The 9,948-nt window shown below is 41.1% G+C and overlaps 1 protein-coding gene across 1 annotated transcript; it reads left to right on the top strand.

The window, feature by feature from the left end:
- The first annotated feature begins 1,697 nt into the window (after positions 1-1,697).
- Positions 1,698-8,168, top strand: naglu (N-acetylglucosaminidase, alpha). Its single transcript, XM_058620881.1, has 6 exons — positions 1,698-2,266; positions 4,603-4,750; positions 4,940-5,086; positions 5,216-5,301; positions 5,666-5,922; positions 6,006-8,168. The coding sequence occupies exons 1-6, from the start codon at positions 1,854-1,856 to the stop codon at positions 7,208-7,210; spliced, it is 2,256 nt and encodes a 751-aa protein (XP_058476864.1). The 5' UTR covers positions 1,698-1,853; the 3' UTR covers positions 7,211-8,168.
- The last annotated feature ends 1,780 nt before the right edge of the window (positions 8,169-9,948 follow it).

The raw sequence follows: 9,948 nt of genomic DNA, 5'->3' as shown, positions 1-9,948 counted from the left end.
TGTCAGTCTTTGAATTGCTTGTTTTTCCCCAACCACCAATTTAATATTATTCAGGTTTAATTTTGTATTTAATTGCATAAAGACTCTCAAATATGTGTATTGCCTCGCATGGTTTTGCATGAAAAGGGAATTATAATTATCAGCTGATTTAAACTTTTGTTGTTTTACTAATCAGCACTTCAGCTGTAATATTGTGAACAGCATTTCATCTGCTTCAATATAAAGATAAACCATTAACCTTAGCTGTACAATCATCTGCCTCAACCCCTTTTTCTAGCTCAGTTTTCCGCACATAACCTTGAGTAAGTGCACTTCTCGGAAGCTTTTTGTGTGGAGATACTCAGGCTCTGTACTAGATGTGTGCCTTTTTGTTGGGAGACCGCACCATTCAAAGTAATCTTTATTTAACGCTGCACCACTGGCAGTCTCAACCAAGGAATGTTTAGTCTCTTTTTAGTAACCACAACTCACCAACGATGAAATGAAGTCGGTAAACCTCAGGAAAAGTCACTGTGAAATAAAGGTAGAGTCCAAATCAGCTAAATAATATCTGATGATTTAACTATAGATATAACTTTTGTGCCACTTTTGCCTCTTACACTTAAATACAAGCTGAAACTGATCGTGTATAGATAAGTGAACAAGCACTTTGTTGCTCACACCAGCAGACAGTTTTTTGTTTATTTTTGCTAATGCAGTACTTCCGTTGTATGTCCTTGAATCAACTTTATGTATGTATGTGTGCATCTGTGTGAGTCAGCTCACTGCTGCCGTGTGTTTGCTACTGTCTGTAATGTCTGTTTTCTGTTTGGGAATTTCTGATTTATTTCCTCTTTGTGCTACATTTTACTGGAAGTTTTGATGTTTGGATTGGACATGGAAATAAAAGTTTTTTTTGTTTTTTAATTAATTGAATTACATGGTTTATCTTTAATTGATTTGTTTTTTTCCTCCTTTCAAATATACAATATGAATCAGTATTTTAGCAAAACTTTAGGAATAGCATTATCCAAACTGAAATATCATTTGCATCTTTGTACATAACTTTATTGTCCACAGAGGTTGAAGGCTAGTGATTTTCATCTTCCTCATTCTCGTCTTTTAGAGAAGTGTTTAAAATGCTTTGGTATCTTATTTTGTAAAAAACATTCTTCCCATTAAGGATTAATTGTTATTTTGGTGGTCCTCCTGACTTTTCATCTCGTGCCATCAACATTTGTCGAATTGTATTGCGTGAGAACTTGGGCCTTAATAAAACTACAACTAAGTAAAATGAGTGCGATAACGGTGTTCTCCACAGTTAAGATTTAAAACCCAGAAAAAGAAACTTCTGCTTTTAACTGCCACGATGGTGTGTGTAGCTGCTAGTTTCTGTGACCTGTTGGGTCATAAAAAGAAATGCCATCTACCGTTTTATGTGCAGGATGACAAACTCAGAATTTATGTTAATCTTTCCTTCAAATGTTTGTTTTTATAGAGTTATGAACCTTCTTTTGGGTCTTCAATTAAAGTCTAAAATGACAACAAATAAATTGGTCCAATACTGCAATAACGCGGTAACACTGTCTTGTGCTTAAAAGTGAACATGTAACATTATGTTGATTTAATTTGTTGTTTTTTTTAAATCTCAGCACAATAAGGGTGGACATTTATTTCACAATCACATGACTCATAAAAAAATACTCGCCCTCTGATTGGCTGTGAGCTTCAGCGGAGGCTGCATTCCTCGCTCTGTGATTGGTCAACAGCCTTTCACTAACCCGCCGCTTCCTGTTATGAGCGTTTGAAGAAAGAAACTCTGGTGTTTTAAACTCGTGCTAAGTTCAGTGTGAAAGTGGGAGTTTATCACCACCATGTCCCTCAGGAGCAGCTGTAGTCCGCTGCTGCTTGTCCTTTTCGCTCTGTTTCTAACGGCTCACTGTAAGTTTCCCACTCTGGACCACATCAAACCCGGAGCCAGCGACAAGGCGCAGAGTCGAGCCGTGGCGGAGCTGCTGAAGCGGCTGCTCGGGAACAGGTCCGCGGAGTTCATAGTGTCAGTGAACGGGAGCCTGTCCAACCACAGCCGGGACGTGTGTGAACTCCGATACACGAAAAACAACAAAATCCTCGCCACGGGCAGCACAGGAGTGGCAGTGGCCACTGGTATTTACAACTACCTGAAGTATTTCTGCAGCTGCCATGTTTCCTGGTCTGGAGATCAGCTGGATTTGCCCAGTCCTCTGCCAAAGCTCACCGGCGTCCTGCGCATCAACACTCCGCACAGGTCAGTGTGACCCACTGTGATGCACAATAACTAAGATAAATGGTTCACACGGAGTGCTTTTATCTGCTCTTTAATTCGGCTCACACCCCACACAGCCTGAGCAGTTTATTGCCAGCTTTAAAGGGATAGTTGTAGTTTTTGACATACTGACACATTACTCAGGTTTCATTTTACATGTACCATAGGAAGTTAAAGGAACTTTCAAAGGTTCCTTAAGTGAAAATGAGCATTTATGTGTGTTTTCATCAGTCTATATTGGGGTTTAGTTAATCAAGATAAGCAATAGGTGGCGCCAAAGTCCATGCCGCCACAATACAGGGTGCCACGAGCTGTTGGTGGTTGTGCTGCTTGAATTAATTAATTGTAATATTTGCTTCTTGCACTGAGTTTAGCAATCTTGTAGACAAAGCAAACTGTAATAGAAAATGGACAGAGTGAAGCCAAAGAAGTAGGAGAGAAGCAACTCTGCTGATTGCAAAATAATTATTTTGCCTTTTTCCTCACTGGATTTTTAACGTCCTGAAGAGTTAATAGTCTCAATTGCTAGTTTCATGTCTTAAATAGAATATTCTGTCAGTTTTGTTCATTTTTTTTCTCTATAGAGGAAAATTAGTGAGGAAACCATCGCACAACACATTGACACCAGTGTGACTGATAGGGAGTATCATCAAATGCCTGGTTGCTGGTGACCTTTGTGACATTGTGGTTTCGCAAATCTGTGGAATTGTCACTTTTTATTATAAAGTCTATGGTTGTGACTTTTTAAGGTTAAAAAAGAAAATATGTGATTTAAATTATAAAGGTGTTATGCTATCAACGATCAACTACCCAACTGTATCACATGTAGTTACAATGCATTGACAGCACTTAAGCCAGGTATAGCCCTAGAAAGGCCCACTAATACTTGTGTGATATGGTAATTGAGTATTTAATGGACCACTGTTGGTGAATTAAGTTGGTCTTAAAATGTCTTTTGGAAGAGGGGAATCCAATAAGCCATAAAGTATTAACTTCATCAGCTTGATGAACACAACAGCAAAGTTTGACTGTGACTTTGATTGTAGTCCCCACTACACCGCTATGTAATTGAGGGCAAGAAAGACTAGAGCGACTGTCCCAATTTGTAAACACGAATGTCTCCCTATTGTATGGCTGGTGTGTAGAAATTGTTGGCAGGGCAGTTGTACTCGCATCAGCAAAACTCATCCCCTTTGAAACCCGCCGTCATATCCGATCCGTCAGAGTTCATGCCAAGTCCTGATAGTAGCTGCCACAGACCCTGATGATGCTGATGTCGTTACTTCATCAACATGTCAGATGGTCTGATTTGTGTTTACATGCTGCTCTGCAAGTGACAATCAAATCTTTTTAACAAGAATATCAGGTGACGCGTCTGTCAGTGTTTTATATGTAGGACGTATTTAGTGTGCTTGTAACCCTTCCGCCTCTAACGTGGCACCAAAACAAAACCCTGGGTGCATGACAAGTGGAGCATGGTCGTTGCACATTTTTAGTCATTGTTCACTCGGCGCTCTGAAGGACTCTTCCTTTTTAATTATGTGTTGTGCATTATACTCGCATCGGCTAACTGCAGTTATGTCATGTGCACTGTTAGACTGGAAAAACCATGTCACAGATGAGACAGTGTGGTGTTGTTTTTTCCCCATGACTCTGGTTGTGGGTGTTGAAGGGAAACCCTGAGTCGGTTCAAAGCTTCAGTCATTTACAGTGTGAATTGAAGGTAAATCGCTTGTATCTGAAACTTCCACGATGTTTTAGATACAGTAAATATAGCTGTGGGGACTTGTGTTTTCCTTGTTGTGACATACAGAGTGGTACATAATATTTGGACAGTGAGACACTGTGTTTTTATTCTTTTGTGGAGTTATGTCATTCAGGGGAGTTTAAATCTTTAATTAAATCCTGCCCCCCCATCTCTCTAAATATTTAAAATAAGCAGAGACACCACACATCACATGTTTAGACTTTAGACTAATGCCTTGTTTAGGCTGTCTGTATGAATGTAAGTCAATAATGTCCTTAGACGAATAGCTGTGAAAACCAGTGTGTGTGTGTGTATTTCACTCGTACTGTGAGTCATAGAAGTTTATATTATTGCAAAAAAGCCCCAGTCTGTTTGTCATATGTCTTGTGAATGATGAATAATTTCACTATTCTGGGAAAGAAAAATTAGGAATTGACCCTAGTACAAAGCACAACATCATCAATCATAAACCTTGAACATAATATTTTAAGTATACATGTAACAGATGTTTTTTTGCTTTTTTTTAAAAGACCTGTCATAAGTAAATGTGTATTTGTGTGTCTACCTCCAGATTTCGGTATTACCAGAACGTTTGCACGTTCAGTTATTCCTCTGTGTGGTGGGACTGGCCACGATGGGAAAGAGAGATCGACTGGATGGCGCTCAATGGCATCAATCTGCCACTGGCTTTCACTGGCCAGGAATCTGTGTGGCAAGAGGTTAGAAAAAAACATGTTCCCAGTTAAAAATAGTTATAAAAAGAGCGGTTATTGGCTCATAATGCTTGAATCTTGTGAAAATAAAATACATACTAGATTTTGTTGTAAGAGGAATAAGATTTCAGAGAAAAAAGATCTTTGATATCTGTGTGTGAACATTGCCCTTTTTTTAACCTATGTTCCTTTTAGGTTTACCGTACTCTTGGGTTAAACCAGTCAGAAATTGAAGAGTTCTTCTCTGGCCCGGCGTTTCTTGCCTGGAACCGAATGGGAAACATGTTGAAGTTCGGCGGACCACTTCCACAGTCCTGGCACATGAACCAGCTCTACCTCCAAGTACTGATAACTATCAACACTACTTAAAATTCTATCTATTTTATTACAAGTTGGGTCTTATTTGGAGTTTTAGGTAAACCCACCTGATGCTGATTTCCTTTACTTGACATATTTCCTCTCTTTTTACAGTTTAAAATCTTGGAGCGAATGCGGTCATTTGGTATGATTCCTGTGCTGCCAGCCTTCTCTGGAAACATTCCCAAGGGAATCCTCAGGTTATACATTAAAGTTTTATGTTCAAGCATTTCACACTTATTTGTTTTATGTACAAAAAATATGGATATAATATGGAGATATTAAAATTACTACTTAAAGAAAACAAGATTGAATATCATAGCCAAATCTGTATTGAGGGAAACTATACAATGAATGGCAATGATCCAATAAGACATTTCATGACATACACAGCTGCCATAAGGCCGATTGGTCTCCGCTCCCATCTTGAAAATCCTGAAACAATAATGAATAAAAAAAATCTTGAAAAGCATCTTGAAACACCCAACGTGATGAGGAAGTGGAATCAGCTGTGGTGGACCTTAAACCTGAAACTGAATCACTGAAGTGTTACTTGTCTTTTAGGTTGTTTCCAGATGCAAATGTAACCAGACTGGGTCCATGGTCTCATTTCAACTGCAGCTTCTCATGCTCCTATGTCTTAGACCCTCGGAACCCACTTTTCCTCCGCATTGGTTCCCTGTATCTGTCCCAGATGGTGAAGCAATTTGGGACCGATCACATTTATAACACAGACACCTTTAACGAGATGACCCCTCCCTCCTCTGACCCCGCCTACCTGTCCGCCATCAGCCGCTCTGTCTTTGCCTCAATGACTGCAGGTCAGTGTCAGTGTCGGTTGAATGACTCATTGATGACCAGTTCCTGTTCCTGTTCCTCATACAAACATATTTCTTCTCCCCAGTTGATCCTCAGGCCGTTTGGCTGATGCAAGGCTGGCTGTTCTTCAGTGATGCAGCGTTCTGGAAGCCAGCCCAGATTCAGGCGCTACTGCACGGAGTGCCCCTCGGACGAATGATCGTGCTGGACCTGTTCGCCGAGACCGAACCAATATTCTCTTACACCGACTCCTTCTACGGACAGCCGTTTATCTGGTGCATGCTGCAAAACTTTGGCGGCAACAGTGGCTTCTTTGGCACAGTGGAGAGCATCAACTCGGGACCTTTCAAAGCCTTACAGTTTCCTAACTCCACCCTAGTGGGCGTAGGAATAGCTCCCGAGGGCATCGAACAAAACCCTGTGATTTATGAGTTGATGACCGAGCTGGCTTGGCGCAAACAGCCAGTCAACTTGTTGAAATGGGTGTCGCTGTACGCAATACGCCGTTACGGCAGCACGCAAGAGAACCTGCCCGCTGCATGGATGCTCCTGTTTTCTAGTGTCTACAACTGTACCACGCCGCATTACAAAAACCACAACCACAGCCCGCTGGTGCGCAGGCCTTCCTTTCGCATGAACTCTGACCTTTGGTACGATCCAGCTGACTTGTACAAAGCCTGGAAGTTGATCATCGAGGCGGCTCCTCCGCTCATGTCCAAGGAGACCTTCCGACATGACCTTGTTGACGTGACGCGGCAGGTTCTGCAAGTCCTGACGACCTCTTTTTACCTGGATATCTTGGACGCCTACAATAAACAAAAGCTGCCGGGCCTGATGACGGCAGGTGGCGTGCTGGTCTACGACCTCCTGCCCGAGCTCAGTCACTTGCTCAACAGCAATCGCAATTTCCTGTTGGGTACGTGGCTCGAGCGCGCGCGGTCCATGGCCCTGGACGAAAGAGAGGCCCAGATTTATGACATGAATGCCAGAAACCAGCTCACACTGTGGGGTCCCAGTGGCGAGATCCTGGACTATGCCAGTAAAGAGTGGGGAGGCCTCATGGAGGACTACTACACCCAGCGCTGGGCACTGTTTGTCAACATGCTGGTTGAGTGTCTGGACAGTGGACGGCCATTCAAGCAGGACACCTTCAACCAGGCAGTTTTCCAGGTAGAAAAGGGATTTGTTTACAACGGGCGGAGGTACCCGACCAAGCCTCAGGGAGACACGTACGAGATTGCACGTAGGATCTTCCTCAAGTACTACCCACAAGCCTTAGAGAGACTATAGTGAGCAGAGATGCACCGAGAGAGCCACAGCAAGAAGAATGTCTCCCCCCCAACACCATTCTCTCATCGCTGTCCCAAATTATTTTGATGTTGAAAAACCTAATGCTGGACTTGCACATACACATGTGGTGAAGGCATCATCTAAAAGCCTCCTCATTCACTTGCTTTGCTCACAAGCCGAGAAATGTTCAACCTTTCAAGCAGCGGACCATACGAACTACATTATGTAAATACTTGCTAGCCAATCACGGTTCACAATCACGTTTGTGTGTTCAGCATATAATCTAATCATGTCTAATCAGTGTCATGACAGACACTGCTCCACTAATCTCCAGTGGCCACCTCTAGTAACAAGCAATAGACCCAACCTCCCGTCAAGCGTTGCCGTGATGAGAACATGTGAATCCAGCTAAAACAGCCCTAAATTTACAGGAAAGATGTATTCTGGACATGTTGTGAAGAAAATGTTGTTTTACTAATCCACTAAACCAGCCGTGCCTTATGAAAGAGGCAGAAGGTTTAAATAAGGAGCAGCACTTTTAATAAGTGCTAGGAAGGGTACAAACATTAAGAAACTATGACTTAATGAGGTATTTGAGTTGTATAATTAGTCGTGATGGTTCGAGTGAGTGTCCTTACTAACATAGATGTACAAGTGTATTAGAGTATTAGGAAAAGAAACTGAACTGAAAAGAAAAAAAACATTTAATATTGCGATAATAAAGTTGTAATATTACAACCAGCGACAAGATGAGAAACTCAATTTTAAAATTAAATTAAATAGTGAGACACAATCTTGTAATATTAGGACTTTATTCTCAAAATGTTTGATTTTTTTTTTTTTTTTCTTTGTTTGGCCCTAATGCTCCGTTTTAGATATAGGTTAGGGATTGAGTTAATGATGGTAGAGTTAAGGGCAGGGTTTCTCAGTCCTGGTCCTGGCTTTGTTATAGTTAATGTTAATATATATATATAATATAGTTAATGTTTCCCCTGCTCCAACACACCTGATTCAAATCAGTCCGATAATCAGCAAGCACTACGGAAGCCTCATAACGAGCCATTAATTTGAATCGGGTGTGAATTTGGTTTAGGGTAGAGAGCTCGTGTGTGAGTGATCTCACACCTGTGGAATGGGCAATGTGTGCATTTCCTTTTCAGGGACAAGGTTTAGATATGAAGCAGGTGTGTCATTTTTAAGAGATAAGGACGTGGTTAGCCTAGCTTAGCATACAGTCTGTCAGTATTGAGTGGATCTGGATGTTGTGCCATTTTTTTTTTGAACCTTTCTGAAGTCACTGAGTTCATCTGTAGCAGTTGCCAAACAATTTGGACGTTTTTTAATGTTACAGTTTACAGTGAGAGTCTGTGAGCTTTTATGAACACTGGGATTTGTCTGACAAAATGACTCGTATTACACCTTTTGTCGTCCCTAGATGGTTTCTCCTTTTTAAAGCTATTTTTATATGAAGACCCTAATGTGTTAAACTGAGGCACATGAGCAATGAACATTTATAGATGAGACTTTTTCACGCATTTCAGTTGTAGTTGAGGACAATTCACTGTATCGTAGCAGTCACTACACGAGCAAACAATATTAGAATCTGCATTGTGTAAATGGTATTTTTGTATTTTGATGACTTAAATGTCATGATTCTTCAATCATATCATTAAAGTCTCATGGCCACATGCACACAAGTGTCTCTTGTTAATCCTAATGGACTCGTGGAAGAAAAAAAAAAAAACAATGCATCTCACCAAACACTTTGATTAATATTTTTTATTGTTGAAAAAATAATGATTATCAGGTTTGTAGATGTCGAGGGACGTTCCTCTGGTAATGCACACTCATGAAGTTTTCTGCTCTGTTTCAGGCTCATTTAGAAGTCGTCGTGTTAAATCCAGTATATCAAAAGTCAAACACTATCAAAACCCACACGGAGAAGTTTTAAGAGCTCAGTTTCCATGACGAGGCTCAAAAGGGGGGGGGGGGGGTGGGGGCAGCAGATTTCATCAACAGGTTTGGCTTAAACGATGACAACACAAACAAACAGCATGCCATGTGCATTCACGCCGTTTGCTTTTTTAACACCACGCGGGGGTTGGTTGTGCCACAGTCGGTCGTGCTTAACTGTGCATTTACACCTGAAATCAAATATCACATGAAGACACTTAAGTGGATCGAAAGTCATTACAAAGAAGGAAAAAGTGCGAGAGGATATCACAGCCAATCAGAACCAGAGATCTGTGGGGGTGGGGGGTGTTGGTAAAGCAACTGTATACGTCGACCATGTCTTTCATTAAATGTGTGTCCAGTGGGAAAGAGTGAGGGTTTTTGAAATGCAGCTCATCTCATGTTTGAGCTGGCGAGTGCAGCAACAAAACAGAAAGGCAAGTTATTCTGATTGGCTGAGAGGACACCAGTGTCTCATCACTATCCTCATCACTTTTTCTTCTTGGTCCACATTAAGGAACCAAACAGTTGGTCTTGCATATTTTAACCCATTCACATTCCTGCGAGCCTTTTTCAAAGCATCCCGCTCATGTCAAACGTTTTCGAGCAGCTATGTAGTGATTTTACGGTGTGAAGTCATTAAAAAGCTTTTTCATCGATCAATTGTGGAATAAAAATCTGTTTTACGAGAAATCCCTTGTGATGTTTCAAGGGGGTCTCAAGTCACTATATATACATCATTTAAAAATAAATAAGTTCTGAATTAAATAATGGCTATTTTCAAA

This window comes from Solea solea, chromosome 21 (genome assembly GCF_958295425.1).
Source record: "Solea solea chromosome 21, fSolSol10.1, whole genome shotgun sequence".
In the NCBI taxonomy this organism is placed as follows: Eukaryota; Metazoa; Chordata; class Actinopteri; order Pleuronectiformes; family Soleidae; genus Solea; species Solea solea.
Note: the sequence above shows the minus strand (reverse complement) of the source record. Positions and strands in the feature narration are given on the sequence as shown.

Excerpts from the sequence above, each read along its gene's own strand:
- naglu (XM_058620881.1), top strand. The coding sequence starts at position 1,854 with ATGTCCCTCAGGAGCAGCTGTAGTCCGCTGCTGCTTGTCCTTTTCGCT. Across the intron at positions 4,751-4,939 it reads AGGAATCTGTGTGGCAAGAG|GTTTACCGTACTCTTGGGTT; the intron begins GTTAGAAAAAAA and ends TGTTCCTTTTAG. Across the intron at positions 5,087-5,215 it reads TGAACCAGCTCTACCTCCAA|TTTAAAATCTTGGAGCGAAT; the intron begins GTACTGATAACT and ends CTCTTTTTACAG.